Here is a 16,012-nt window from a genome sequence, read left to right as displayed (position 1 = left end):
TTTTCTTTTTTTGGTATCAGGGATCAAACTAGGGACCTTGCACTTGGGAGACTGAGCTAAATCCCTGGCCCCAAGAATGTTTTTTTTTATTAGCGCTGATTCATTTTACAACACACATGGTTACCATATTTTGAGTTTAATGGCAGCACCCGGTCTTGGAGGGCTGAAAGCACCTGGTGAGGCTGTAAGGTCTGGAGAAACCAGCCAGGTACTGAGGAAGCACAACTGAGTTACCAAAACCATGACGGAAACACAGACCAAGGCTGCAGACCAAGCAACAGCAGTACAGCTAGCCAGGCATAGGCCACTGCGGCCAACCAAGATCCCTGCTACCAGCAGGACTCGGTGCTTACCATCAGGTACCTGCACCTGTGGCCACCAGACACTCGCGTGGCGATTTCAGGCTTTCTTCTCTTTGCCTGGCTTCTGTGACTTTCAGTTGGACAAGAGGAGGAAGATTCAGTGACGGAGGCCACAGCATGCTGAACACAGTTAGCAGTTTTAAAATAGTATTTGTTAAGGTTGCTAAAAGACTAGCACACCAAAAAAAAGATAAGGAGATGAGCAGCGTATTATGTTAGTTACCCTGATTTAATCTTTCTACAAGGTGTACCTATATAAAAACTCTTTATTCGAAACTAAAATAGCAGAATATATAGCTTAAAAAAACTTCATTCTCAGTCGTAAGAGGGATGCTCATAAAATTTGAATTTTTTAAAAAAATATATATTATATAAAAGACACATTGCCACTAATCCCCCTCAAAATAATCCCCCTGATTCAAAGGCACTTGGCTCATTGTTCTTGCGACTTTCTTTTTTTTTATATTAAGAAAAACTACATAAGCATATATATCAAAGTATTTTTATAACAGTGGCATTTGTAACTTGGGGAAGTATTTGAAATTCTCCCTACTTCCTGTTTGTTCATCTCTCTGAGATAATGTGAGATGTGAGATTCTGAGAGATGGATTCCTCACATATGGGAAACCATGCAATGTTTGATCTTATGTGTCTGGCTTATTTCACTTAGCACTGTGCTCTCAAGCTGCATCCATTTTGCTACAGATGTCTCAAGTCTATCTTACTTCATGGCCCAGCAGTACTCCATTGTGTATAAATGCCACCTGTTCCTTACAGACATATAGGCCACTTCCAAGATCCAACTATTACACATTGTGCCGCCATAAACATGGGTATGCATGGATCCCAGTATTGAGATGATTTTGTCTCTTTTAGGAAGAGACCTCGAAGGTGGATACCTGGGTCAAATGGAATTTCTAGTTTTAGTTTCTTTAGGAACCTCCACACTGATTTCAATAGTGGTTGTACAAATTTACATTCTAAGCAACATTGTAGAAGACTTCCTTCCTCTTCCCCCACCCCCCATCTTCACCAGCATTTGTAACTATTAGACTTTTTGAGGATACCATTCTTTCTGGGATAAATTGATATCTCATTGTTATTTTATTTGCATTTCTCTGATGGCCAATAATGATGATAAGCATTTTTTTCATATATTTATTGGCTAATTGTACTTTTTCTGAGAAGTGTCTATTCACTTAATTTGCCCATTTTTGATAGAGTCTTTTATTTATGGGTGGTCTAATTTTTTTTTAGCTCTTTATAATTCTCAATGTTAGTCCTCGTCTATGGAAGAGCTATAATTTTTTTCCTATTCTATAGACTGTCTCTTCACTCTGTTGATTATTTCTTTTGCCATGGAAGCTTTTTAATTTGCTATGATCCCATTTGTGGGCTCTCTGTATTATTTCTTGTTCCACTGGTGTTCTGTTCAGAAAGCCCTTGCCTATGTCAATAGTTGTATCTATTTTCTCTTCCAGGAGACTGTTTCTCTTTTAACATTTATATTTTTGATCCATTTTTATTTTGGTGATATATATGGGCCTAGACCAAATCGTCTGTATGTGGATACTGAATTTTACCAGCACTATTTATTAAAGAGGCTCCCCTTCCTCCAATGTGCTTTTAGATCCTTTGTCAAAAATCAAGTATGTGCCTCTGATTGTTTCTGCCACTCCTATTCTGCTCTGCTCCATTGATCCATACGGCTGTTTTTTGTGAAAGTATTATGCTGTATTCTCTTATTTTTAATTAAAATTTTTGGTACAATTTAGTTATACATAATAATCATATTCATTGTATGGAATTTGTATCTGTAGGTGATATATTTTAATTTACTTTTGTCCATTTCCCTCCCCTCCCTTCAACCCTTTTTCCCCTCCTCTTTTACAAAAGCTTTATTTCTATTTTTAATTTTTTTTTTTTTTTATGGTACCAGGGCTCAAACTCGGGACCTTGCACTTGTGAGGAAGGCAGAGGAACCACTGAGCTAAACCCTTGGCCTATTTCTATTTTATCTTTCCTATCTCACTTTTTCCCTTTTTCCCTTTTCTTTCTTCCTTTCCGTCTTCCCCCTCCCCAATTCCCCTTCCTATTTGAACTTTGTGTTCCTATTTCACATTTTCTGTAATACCATGCTGTATTAATCACTGTAGCTTTGGAGTATAATTTTAAGTCTAGGATTGTGATGTCACTATCTTCGCTTTTGTTACCCTCAACTGCTTTGTTATTCTGTATCTCTTTTGATACTATACAAATTTTGGGATAGTTTTCTCAAACTCTGTGAGAAATGATGCTAGTATTTTGAGTGGGATTGCATTAAATCTGTGTATCAGTTTTGAAAGTATAGCCATTTTAATTATGCCTATCAAGGAATGGGGATATTCCCTTTTCTGATGTTTTCCTTGATTTGATTTTTCAATCTGATATAATTCTCAGTGTAGCATTTTTTTACTTGCCACTTCCCATAGTTGGGTTAATACCTAAGTATTTAATTTTTTCTGGTGTTACTGTGATGGCATTGTTTTCCTAATTTCTCTTACAGTGGGTTCAGCATTAATGTACAGGAATTCTATTAATTGTTCTGTGTTTATTTTGTGTCCTGCTTAATGTGGTTATCAATTCTAGGGGTCTTTTGGAGAACTTCAGGTATTGTAAGTAATTCTTCAGATAATGGTATTTTGACTTTATCCTTTCCTGTACACATCTGTTTTACTTCTTTCTCCTGCTTGATTGTTCTGCCTAATGTTTTGAGGACCGTATTGAACAGAAGTAATGGGAATGGACATTCTTATCTTGTTGCTGATTTTAGAGGAAGGCTTTCAGCTTTAATATGATGTCAGTAGGCTTGCCATAAATGGCTTTTATCATGTTGAGATAAGGACCTTCTATTCCTATTTCCTTCATGTTTTGGTTTTTTTTTTTAAATCATGAATGGATGTTAGTTTTGTCAAAGGATTTTTCTGCAGTTTTTAAGATGATCATGTGATTTTTGTCTTTGTTTTTCTTTATGTGATAATTGCATTTATTGATTTGCATGTGTTGAACCATCCTTGCTTTCCTGGGATGAAGCCTACTTGGTCACGGTATATGGTCTTCTTGATGATTTATCAACATTTTGTTTGCCAATATCTTGTTAAGGATTTTTGCTTCTATGTTCATTAAAGAAATAAACATATAGTTCTCTTTTTTTGGTTGGATACTTGTCTGCTTTGAGGATGAAGATAATGTTAGCCTCTGAGAATGATTTTGAAAGTATTCCCTCCCTTTCTATTTTATTAAAAGATTTGAAAAGCGCTCATGTTAGATATTCCCTGAAGTTCTTGTAGAATGTAGTTATGAATCCAAATCAGGTCCCAAGCTTTTCTTAGTTGATAGGGTTTTTATTATTATTATTGTTACTGCTTGAAGTTTATTGACTGTTATTGGATTTTTTGAAATTTTTTAATACTTCTTGGTTCAGTTTTGGCAGTTCATATATATCTAGGAATCTCTCCATATCTTCTGAGTTCTTTAACTGATTGGCATGTATGTTGGTGAGGTAGTTGCTAATAATTTTCTGGATTTAAACAGTGTCCATTGCAGTTTCACCTGTACCATTTTAAATTGCATTAATTTGTATATTTCCTCTTTTTTTTGTAAGAGTGCTAAGGGTTTGTCTATTTTATTTATTCTTTGAAAAAACCAGCTCTTCAATTTATCGATTCTTTGTACTATGTTGTAGTGTCCATTTCATTAATTTCTGCTCTGATCTTTATATTTTCTTTTCTTGTACAAACTCTAAGTTTGGATTCCTCTTCCTTTTCTAAGACCTTGAGATACATCATTTAGTTATTTATTTGGGCTCATTCTATTTTTCTGATATGAGCATTCACTGCTATAAACTTCCCTTGTAGGACTGCTTTCACTGTGTTCCATAAATTCTGGTATGTTGGCCAGGCATTATCATTTAATTCTATGAATTGTCTTATTTTTTTCTTAATTTCCTCTGTGACCCACTGATTATTCAAAAGTACATTAAGTTGTATATGTTTAAATAGTTTCTGTGGTTTCTTTTGGTATGGATTTCTAGTTTTATTGCACTATGATCTGATAACATACATGGTGAAATTTTAACTCTTCTCCATTTACTTAGGCATACTCTGTTAACTGGTGTGTAGCCTACTTTGGAAAAAATACCATGTGTGGCCAAAAAGAATCTGTATTCTGTTGTTGAGTGGATCGCTCTGTCTGTCTGTCTGTCTCTCTCTGATTTATTCAAAGTTGGGGTTCAATTTTGATATTTCTCTGTTGATTCCTCCCCTTGACTTTAAGATTTGTGTTGTGAAATCTGTTGTAATTCTGCTATGTTTTCCTTTATAGTTGATTTATTGCTTTTCTCTAGCAACCTTTATGATTCTGTTATTTTGTTGTATTTCTGGTGCTTTAAATATTATGTGACATAATGTAGTTTTTTTTCCTGCTCAATACTAGTTAGGGTTATATTCTTCACTTATCTGTATGTTAAATTCTTTTTCCATGTCTGGAAAGTTTTCTGCTATTATATGTGTCAGCAGGGTTTTTTATGTCCTTTATGCTGTCTTCTGAGTTTTTGTAAATTCCAATTTCTCTTATATTAGACCTCTTTGAGTCATCTAGGAGTTGTGGCATCCATATTTCATGTTCCCTTGTTGTTTTTGAGGCACTCTTATTAATTACTATCAACAGCCCCGTCTTCTAGATATGATACTCTGCCTTCATATTAGTCCATTCTGCCACTTACACTTTCAATTGTGTTTTTAATCTCCTAGATTTCTGCTTGGAACTTTCTTATGGACTCCCCTTCTTTACTATGCTGGAATTTCATGTTTTGCATCTCTTTCTCTAACTCCACTAGCTGTTTGTTAGTGTGTTCTCTAGACTAGACTTGCCGATCATTTATTTCATTATGTGATTAGTTATATCTTCTTTAAATTTGCCAAGCACCTTATAGGTCAGTTTTACCTCCACTAGTACCCTCTCAAATCTATTTGCCATGTAGCTCATGATTTCCTCCTCAATTTCTTCCCCGTACTGATTTTTGGGGAGGTGGGAGATTTTGGAAGCATTTTGTTGCCTTGTCTTTCCATGTTTCTGCTTTTGGTCTTTTTTTTTTTTTTTTTTTTTTTTTTTTTTTTTTGGTGCTGGGGTTTACAAATTCTTTGGTCCAGGGCCCCTATTCTTCAGGATAAAGTCACAGTATTGTTTATGGGCCCCCCGCCAGGCAATCCAGGCACTGCCATAGAGAGAAAACCAGTCACTGGCCACTACTATGTTACCTTGTCAATGGTGGCAAATTCAGTGACAATAAGTGAGATCAAGCGACAACGGGATATTGATAAGCCTGAAGAATCTGTCATGAACACCGCTGCATGGAATCAAAGTAGACTCTGATTTTAGTGAAGACAATCAGGCCCCCTTTATTGATCTACAGTAATTTTAGAGCACCGATTTCTGCTGGATTTTGGCAGCAGTACCAGAGCTCAAACATACTACTAGATTAAGTGCCTTCTTCTTCAGGACTGCCCCCTCTGCCAATTATTCCCATCAATCCTGGCCTCTCCCCAACAGCATCCAGGCCCCATGACCTTCCTAGTCTGAGGCCAGGAACCCCAAGGGATCCCAAGAGATCTCTATGTAGTTCTCACCCTCTCCACTCCCAAAGCTGTCTGTCACTCCGTCTCTGTGGTAGGGTATCTCTTCAGTCCTGAAGCTAGACTTTCCTCCTGGATGGTCTTCAAGTGGGTCAGTCTGTTGGGTGTCCATTCTGTTATACTGTGATGTAGAGAAACCAGGGACTGGAAGTGAGTGAATGCTTCATGGGTCTTCCCGGCTCCAGCAGGTGTCCACAGCCTCTTGCCACTTTCTCAATCTGTTCTAGAAGTTCTTTTTTGTGAGTATCTTTAGTTGGGCTGTCATAGCTGCTTGATGTCCTGAACTGATTTAAAATGCTTACCTTTCATGGTCATTTTGACTTTGGAGAAGTGCTGGAAGTCGCACTGTGCCAAACAGGGTGAATGAGGCAGAGAAGGACACACTGTCACGTTTTAACAAGCTTGCGGTTCACTGGATGTCACTTGGCAGCAGCATTCACTGTGTTTTTTATCACTTCTTGTAAAGATGTAAAAAAGGACTTCTAGAACTGCTTCATAAAGTGGCAAGAACAAAGGGATAAGTGTGTAGGGGGGATTACATAGGTAGATTGATGGCAATGTCTCTTTTGCTTTAATAATTTTTAAACATTCACCATATATTTTGACTGTACTGACCAAGCTCCTTTTTAGTCTAAGGCCAAGTTTACAGAACTGAGTATGTCAGAAATCAAGGCACACAGAAGAAATATTAAAAAAAAAATTTTAGCACCTTACCTGGTCCCAGGCAGAGACGGTGCCTCCAAAGCACATGAACAAGTATCCCATGGCAACAAGACATATCCATATCACCAAGGAGAACACTCGGAGCAGCTTCTTAAATGCAGACTCAATGCAGACTAGGATGAATATCGCAAAGAAAATCGCCAGGGCAGTTGGCACAGTTATTAAAAATGCCACATGATCTTCAACTTCCTGCAGAGAGCAAAAAAATATATTGAGAAGTTACAATTGAGAGACTCTGTGATACCAGTGATTTATGCTGTTGCAATGTTACAAACATCAATCAATGTCAAAGTATACAGTGTTTAAAAGAATAGTTCAAAGTAGAGCAGTAGGAACTTTCAAAAACTTAAGTTTCACATTAAAAACTGTATTTTCCTAAACACATTACTCAATACTGGTTATTCAAACTAGACAAAAGAGCTAGGCCCTCATATTGACACGTTCCCCGAGAAATGGGGTGAGGAAAGGATGTCATATAGAAGCAAATGCCAGGGAAGAAACAAACACAAGGAAACATTCAAGCTAGGAGAAAATAAAACCAACAATGTCACTGCCTGAATCAGAGGACCATAAATACTCCAGCTTTAAGGAAAGTACATCTTCCAAATGGATTTGGAGTCTTTTATTTAAAAAAAAAAAAAGTATCTCAGGTTCTAAAATGATGAGCCTTTATTTTAATGCATGGTAATTAGTGTTCTAATGGGATCCAAGGTTAATAGAAAAGGGTCAAAAGTACTAAATATAAAAAGAGAGAGTGGGGAATGCTCAAGGGAGTGGGTTTTATTTGTTTTGCTTCCTGCCCCTCTGCTGGCTCCATCAACGAAAGGAAAATGGGCATTTATTATTAGCTTCTTAATGGTGCATTTTTCTAGATTCATATTAGCACACTAATACTCATTTTGTATTTCTTTTTTTTCAACTCATAGAAGTCATTTATTGGATTACTTTTATACAAACTCTTTTATAATGTGTTGCTCTTAACTTTCTGGTCTCTTGTGATCTTAGAGCTAACAATGACATTTCAGGAAGGAACACAAGGGGGGCAGAGAGTAATTCTACAATGTGACAGAGAGATCCTATAATTTCTCTTGTCTCAGCTTCCAAGGAGCTCTCAGGACTCTATTTTTCTCTTTGTATTCCAAATGGAGACATGAATTCAGACCCTCATTTTGTATTTCTATCTGTCCAGCCACACACATGCACACAATTTCAGTTCTATGTGGTATCAGCCCCACACCACACAAGTCATTTCCTTTGATCACCCAGGCATGGTTTTAGGATGTGTCTTCTGCAATGCATTAAGGTGAGGCTGGCAATGGATCTATTCATCAGGGAATGGACCTCTCACTTTTCAAACTCTTTAATCTTTTCCCAAATGCATACAGTTACTAACACACATGCAAAGCAATGTCAGTCTCAAAACATACATGATCAGAACCACAGAAACTTCTGTTGGAGTTTTAAAATGTTAACAGCAATAATGGTGAAAACCAGGACAGTGAAGCAGCTGTCTTTTGTAGTAGAGCCAGGTGACTAACAAGATTTACTGATGAGGACAGGACCCCCCATCCCATTAGCAGCTCTGAGTTCATACCAAAGACTGACATTCAGGTCAGGATCTGCCTCCGGAACCACGAAGTGAACAATCAGGAGGGGGTGCCCAAAGGAGCTGAGTGTGAGGGCATCAGGATGGAGGGCAGCACAGTCCGTGGGATCCGAGGCCTCCTTCCTCCCATAGGCCTTTGGGATCATCCATTGCTCCCCCTGCCCTCAGAAGTGACCAAAGACACGCAGTGCCAGCCTTTGTCCCACTACCAGAGCATGCTGCCTAAAATCTCCAGAGAGAATATCTGTCTGGCACAATCCACATCCTGCAGGAAGGAGCTCATTCCAGCACACACTACAGCTAAGAGGAATTTCTAAAAGCTTCAACCATAAGTCACAACTGCTGGGCGCCTGTCAGAAGCCACAGCTGAAAAGTCAGGGGTGAAAAACCCTGCCCATTCTTCTGGTATGCAGCACACAGCCCAAGACCTGCAGGCTTTGAGTAGTACGGGTAGTGAGTAGTACTGGCTCCCGCAGCTGAGCACTTAGGGAAGAAATTTTACCTTTTTTCCAGTATTTTATTTGTGTTTATTTTTTTAACTTCTCCTTTAACCTATTTTTTTTCCAATTTTTCCCTTCCTCTTCATCTTCCTCTTCTTTTTTCTTCTCCATTACTGGGTATTGAACATAGAACCTTCACACTGAGCTACAACTCCAGCCATTTGTTTTTGTTTTTAATTTTGAGACAGAATCTTACTAGATAGCTAAGTTGCCCAGGCTAAACTTGAACTTGTGATCCTCCTGCCTCAGCATCCCAGAGTGCTGGGATGACAGGTGTGCACCACCTTGACTAGCTTCCATTTTTCTTGTTTTGGTTTCTTTTTTTCCTTAACAATTTTAATCTTTTCATTCTATTTCCCTCCTTTCTTTTCTGCTATTGTTGACTTTATTTTACCATTTGTTTTATTATTACTCTGCAGTGCTGGCCTCACTCGTGCTGGGTGAGTGCTCTCTACTGAGCTTTGACCACAACCTCATCCCACCTGAAACAGGGAAGAGACTTCCACTTTAAGAACTGAGAAAGGAAAAAACGGAAACAAAGTGTTTGTAAATAGGGGAGGGTAGAAGCAGTGAAGGGAGGGCAGGGGAATGGGAGAAAAATGAGAACAAAGACCTGTCATGTAAAGGTACAAGATCCCAATGGTGAATGTAACTGTACTGTACAGCTAAAATGTACCAATAAACTCAATAAAATTTAAAAAAAAACAAAAAAAAGAACTGGGAGAGGACATAAGCTCCTGGCCTCTAACCCATCCCCAGATGGGCACAGCTGGGGGTTCTGAGGTCCTCACCTGCACACACACTCCACACAGCGGACAGATGACAACAGCGGTGTACACTATCCTCTGTGCAGGTCACTCTCCCCTGTCAGGCTGCACACTGGTGACAACCAGATGTGCGTCCACAGAGAGGGAACTGTGATACTGACCCCAACAACCATGGAATCGAGGGTCTCCATCAGCATCTAAACAGAGGACAGGAGCTCCAGACCATGCCCAGCATCAGACTACTTTCCAGGAAGGGAACCAATCTGAGTGGTGTCGCTAGAAATTACTGTCACCTGACGAAGGCTCTACCATCACTGTGCAGCGACCACAGATGGGACACTCCATGCCTCCTGTGTCCACTCAGCTGGCTACACCATACCTGTCTGGATGAGGAGGAAAAAGTCCCCATGCTGGAAAGATGCACAGAGACAGCGGACCCCTCAGACTCTGAAACGGTGCACACTGTGTCAAAACACAGCAATCACTGCCGAAGACCTCGCAAGGAGATCACATTACAAAGCCAATGGAAAATAACTCAAGCATACACTACAGAATGACACCCCAAGACTTACTGCAGAGACAAAGCACCTCACTAAGAAGTCTGTCACGTGAGTGTAAGACATCCATCCCCACAGTTGTGCATGCCTCAGCTCTGGAGTCTAAGAACACAAGGCACAAGAAATACTAACCAAACAAGGTAATACGACACACCCTGGTAATACAACACTCCTAACCCTCTCATAACAGAGTCCAAAGATACTGAAGTCAATGAAATGCCAAACAAAGAATTCAAAAGAATGATTTTTAAGAGCTTAGTGAAATTTGAAAAAATACCAATAGTTGAATTAATTTAGAAAGATAATGGTAGAATGTGAATGAGAATATTTGAAAAAAGAAGCAAACAAATCTTAGATATGAAAAGCTCAATAAGCCAGATAAAGAACTGCAAAGCAGACTAGACAAAGCAAAAGAAAGAATATTAGAACTTGAAGACAAGACTTTTCAAATATTGCTTTTAGGCAGAAAGAAAAAAGTAGAATGAAGAGAATGCAAAATCTCTGACTGCTACTGACATATCAAACATCCAGCACACTGGCACCTCCAAGGAAAAAAGCTACACTTTGGAGGCATAGAAAACTGCACAATTCAGTAATAGCAGAAAATTTCCCAAATCTTCAGGAAAGCATGGTTATCTAGGTACAGGAGGCATTTAGACCTGACCAGAAAGGAAGCTTTCTACAATTTATTATAATTAAATTGTTAAAAATACAAGAACAAAGGAAGAATTCTGAAATCTACAAAAGAAAGAGCCAAGTCGTATTTAAAGGAAAATCCATTAGACTAACAGATTTCCTAGCAGAAACCCTCAGGCCAGGAAAGCATGGGATAATATATTTCAAGTACTTAGAATAAAAATTCCTCATAACAAAGATTGCTATTAAAGTAAACAGAAGGAGCTGTACACATATCCAATAAAATAGATAAATATACTTACTTTGCAATGCTAGCAACCAAACCCACAGTTACTGAGCCATACCCCCAGTCCCCAAAAATACACTTTAAGAAAAAATAAGTTAGAAGAGACAAACAAGCCACTATATCAATGGAACAATTCATCAAGACGATATAACAAGTATAAATGTGTGTACACCAAACAGAAAAGCAGACAACTTTATAAAACAAACACAACTAGACATAGTAGGAGAGACAGACCCCCATACAACAACACTGGATGACTTCAATACCCTATTCTCACCAACAGCTGGATGATTCAGGAAAACAAAACAACAGAAAGGAAGAATCATCAAATAGATCATTACACGATTTATCTTTCTCAAATAGATCACGCATGAGGCCACAAAGTAGGACTTAAAAAATTCCAAGAAACTTCTTCTCTCTTAATAATAAGACAAGACTAGAAATCAACAGCAAGAAAAGTTGCAAAAATTATACAAGCACGTGAAGATTTAATAGCAAGCAATTCTGCATAATGGGTAACAGACAAAGTTAGAGGTGAAATTTAAAAATGCCTTGAATCTAATGAGGATGGAAATAAAACATACCAAAATCTATGCAAAATAGCTATAATAGTGCTAAGGAACATGGCAGCAATGAGTACCTACATAAAAAATTAGAGATCTCAAATAACCTAATGGCACATCCCCAGGTCTTAGCAGAGTAAGAAAAAAATGCAATCAGAAGAAGGAAGAAAGACCAAAGCACAAATCAATGAAACAGTGACTAAATACCAATTCAAAGTATCAATACAATGAAGAGTTGGTTCCATGAAACATGCACAAAACTGACAAACCTTTAAACTCACCAAAAGATAGAAACAATACCAGTAAATAAATTACAGCTGAAAAATGAGATATTACATCTGATATCACAGAAATTCAAACAATTATTAGGAAATAGTTTAAACATCAGAAGATCTGCAAGAAATGGACAAGTTGCTGGGCACATACAACCTGAAGAGCCAAATTTGAGCCACAAGAATATAAAAGCGATAAGAAGATCAATAAAAAGTAATGAGATTGGATCAGTATTAAGTCTCCCAACAAACAAAAGCAAGGGGCCAGATGGCTTCAGTGCTGAATATTCCCAAAGAACACCAATGCTCCTCAAACTGTCACATAAGGAGGAAAGGGAAGGGAAGATGCCAAATTCATTCTACAAAGTCAGTATTACCCTGCTACCAAAGTGTGACAAGAAAACAACAAAATGAAGGCTGCAGACCAATATGTTTTTTATGAACATACATGCAAAAGGCCTCAGCAGTGTATCTGCAAATTAAATCCAACATCATATTCGAAAGATGATACACCATGATCAAACTGCTTTCATTCCACGGACTGAAAAATGGTTCAATATGTACATTTCAGTCAGTGTAAGACAGCACATAAATAGAATCATGGATAAAAATCACACATTCACCTCAATGGATACAGAAAATGCTTTCTATAAAATTCACTACTGCTTCATAATGAAATCCCTGAATAGATTAGGTATAGCAGAATCCGATCTCAGATAATAAAAGCAATGTATGACAAATCCATAGCCAACATCAGTCTGAATGATGGAAAACTGAAAGGATTTCCATTAATATGATGAGCAAAAATAGGATGTCCACTCTCACCACACTTCTTTTCAATATAATACTATAAGTTTTAGCCAGATCAAGTAATAGAAAGAAGTAAAAGTTACACAAACGGAAGAGAAAGAAATCAAGTTTTCCTGTAGTAAAGGGTATGATTCTGAACATAGACAATCCTAAAGAATCACAAAGATACTATTAGAACTGAAAAAAACAGTAAAGTTAAAGGATATAGAATCAGCACACTAAAATCAGTAGCTTTTCTATGAGCCAATAATGATTTCACAGTGAGAGAAATCAGGAAAGTAATCCCATTCCCAATAGCCAGAAAAAAAAACAAACAACAACAACAACAGCAAAACAACAAAAACCCTAGGAATAAACCTAACTAAGGAAGTGAAAGACCTCTGCAATGCAAATTACAAAATACCAAATAAAGAAATTGAAAAAGACAATAAGGTGGGAAAACTTCATGTATTGGAAGAATTAACATTATTAAAATGGCCACGCTAGCCATAGTAACAAAAACAGGACAGTATTAACACAAAAACAAACACATAAGCCAGTGAAACAGAAAGAGTGAGCATAGAAATAAATCCACACATCTTCAGCCAATTGATTCTTGTTTTAAAATATCTCATGTGTCTTTTTTCTTTTCTTTTCTTTTCTTTTTTTTTATACCCGGTACTGGGAATCACACTTGGGTCCTTGCACTTGGGAGGCAGGCATCAGAACCGCTGAGCTAAATCCCCGGCCCCATCAGCTAACTGACTCTTAACAGGGGTACCAAAAATATACACTGGATAAAGGTCAGCCTCTTCAATAAATGCGGCTGACAAAGCTGTACATTCACATGTGAAAGAAACTCAACTACTTTCACTTGTAGAGAAATTCATTCAAAATGGATCAAAGACATTAAGACTTCAAACTCTGAAAGTGTTAGAGGATAACATAAGGGAAACACTTTAAAATCTTAGCACAGGCAGTGATTTAATGGGTAAGACACAGAAAACAAAGCAAAAATTAACAAATGAGATTACAACCTACAGAATGAGAGAAAATCTTTGCCAGTTATTTATCGAAAAAAAACGACTGATGATGACTGATAGCCAGAATACATAAGAAACACAAAAAATATTGGTGAAAAATAAGTATTCCAGTTTAAAAGAGGCAGATGATATGAATAAACGTGTCTTAAGACAAGGAATACAGGTAATCAACAAATACATGAAAAACATGCTCAGTATCTTTATGCATCAGAGAAGTGCGAGTCAAAAACTACAATAAGATTCCACCTCACCCCAGTGAGTACGGTTGTTATTGAGAAACAAACAAAAATAACAAGCGCTATTCAAAGCATGGGGAAAAGCAGCGCGTACAGGCTACTGGTGAAGAGCCAAGGAGCAGAGCCACGACAGTACAGAGGCTCCTCAAACGACAGCAGAGATACGTGCAACACAGGAACCTCTTCCGGGTCAGAACCAGAGGAAGTCGGCGCACACGGAGATGCTGCACGCCCCGGTTCCGGTGGCTCTTTTCACAACAGCCAAGGCCACGGGCATCACAGCGCATGTGCACCACTGCAGGAGGATGTGACCGCGGCGCTGGTGGGAAAACAGGCAGAGGTGGAGGTCACCCCGAGAAGTGAAACGAGCTGGGCCCAGAAAGACACGCAGTGCACACTCTCGCTCCTCTCTAGAAACTACAAAATGAAATGAACGGATGACCTCACAGTAGGAGAGGAACGAATAGGCTAAGAATGAGGCCTGGGAGGAGGAGGGAGCAAGGGAAGACAGGAGCAGGTAGAAGGTAGGTGGATATGACTGAAGAAAGACACGTGCAATTAATTGGTGCGATTGATATGTATAAATAGTTACGATAAAGGAAACAAACACTGGGGGCTCTACCCTCCCTTTTCTATGCTTTTAACATCAGCTCACTGAGAAGTAACTGCTCTGGGCCGCAGGCGGGCTTTTCCATACTCACAGTGGCACCCTCCCTGCCTGGCTCGCTCCCATAATCCCCTTAGCGGCCCACAAAATATTTCAGTTTCTTTTAAAATGAAGAAACATAAGCTTTTAGGATCAGTGACGACACGTCTTTATGATAACACAGCTGCACGCCACCATCTGTAATATGCTTTCAGGGAGGAGGGCCCCTAGGCAGAGACAGGATGGTCAGTGGCTGGACACACCGTCGCGGCCCAGGCGCGCTCTGCACCCTGGAAGAGGGGCGCCAGCTCCCAGCAGTAGTGGCTAAGCCAGAGCCCCGCACAGCCAGGGAAGCAAAGCAGTCAGCTGCCGCTCACGAGGCTGGGACCCCACCCTCTGCAAAGCGGGGGCCCCTGAAAACCAGGGACTCCTGGAAGAAGAGAACAACCTCAGATTCATTATGCATCTGGCTCCGCGCTCCAGCTCAGAGCAAGTTTTAATGTGGACTTCTCCACAAAACAGAACTTTTTATGTGGATGTCAGGGGGCCAACAGAGCGGTGTTCGTTAAAGAATGAATAAGCATCCGAACTGCATTCTCCCACAGCCTTGGCACTGCAGCACGCATCTGCTCTAAAGGCTAAGGAAACGAAATAAAGGCGTGCCCGGGACCAGAGTTCCACAGCTCTCTCCCTCCACGCAGGCCCCGGCGGATAGGAAGACAAAGCCACAGAGGCACATCCTGCGCTGTGTGCTTCTGAGCCAGCTGAGTCTTTAAACTTCAGTGTGCAAAGCAAGCAAAGTCACTTACAATAAGCAAACTAAGGCATCAAGAACATCATCAATCCAAACTCAGTATTTTGTTTCCCAAGCCCTCCTCTCTTTCTAGAAAAAGTGCAAACTAAATGAAATGTACTAAAAGCCTTTACTAGTACTGAAATGACTAAAATGCCTTTTAAAATGCCTTTAAGAAGTAAAAGAAAAAATTACCATATAATGCATAGAAGATGAAATGCACTAAAATCTCCTTTACAAGGGAGGTTTTCAGCCCAGTATCATCGACTGTAATGGTAATGGATTCCTATTGCTGTTTTTGTGCATTTTATCCTTTCATTTTCAAAGCATTTTCTGGTAATTTTGTACAGCTTCTAATTGCCAGTCCTATTAAATACCCATGTCTTTTATTTATTATGTGACAACTCCTTTGGCTCTTAGAGGCTTTTCCACAGAACAACAGTTTCTCTGGGTTTTCGACTCTTTCCTGTGTGTACTTTTCATTTGTTTTTTGTTAGAAGAACTATGTTTCATTCAGATGAGAAAGGACTAACGTAAAATAATGTTTCCAGATTAAAAAAA

The 16,012-nt window shown here is 38.9% G+C and overlaps 1 protein-coding gene across 1 annotated transcript in view; it reads right to left on the bottom strand.

The window, feature by feature from the left end:
* Positions 1 to 8,509, bottom strand: part of Adcy2 (adenylate cyclase 2) — a 371,910-nt gene extending 363,401 nt beyond the window's left edge. The window contains exons 1-2 of the mRNA XM_033758687.1: positions 8,352 to 8,509; positions 6,749 to 6,953 (exon numbers count right to left, since the gene is read on the bottom strand). Of these exons, the coding sequence (XP_033614578.1) occupies positions 6,749 to 6,953; positions 8,352 to 8,509 (363 nt within the window). The remainder of the gene's footprint in view (positions 1 to 6,748; positions 6,954 to 8,351) is intronic.
* Positions 8,510 to 16,012: the final 7,503 nt, after the last annotated feature.

This window comes from Fukomys damarensis, unplaced genomic scaffold (assembly GCF_012274545.1).
Source record: "Fukomys damarensis isolate Sample0158 unplaced genomic scaffold, DMR_v1.0_HiC HiC_scaffold_1, whole genome shotgun sequence".
Classification (NCBI taxonomy): domain Eukaryota; kingdom Metazoa; phylum Chordata; class Mammalia; order Rodentia; family Bathyergidae; genus Fukomys; species Fukomys damarensis.
The sequence above is the reverse complement of the archived record's forward strand: the minus strand, read 5'-3'. Positions and strand labels throughout refer to the sequence as shown.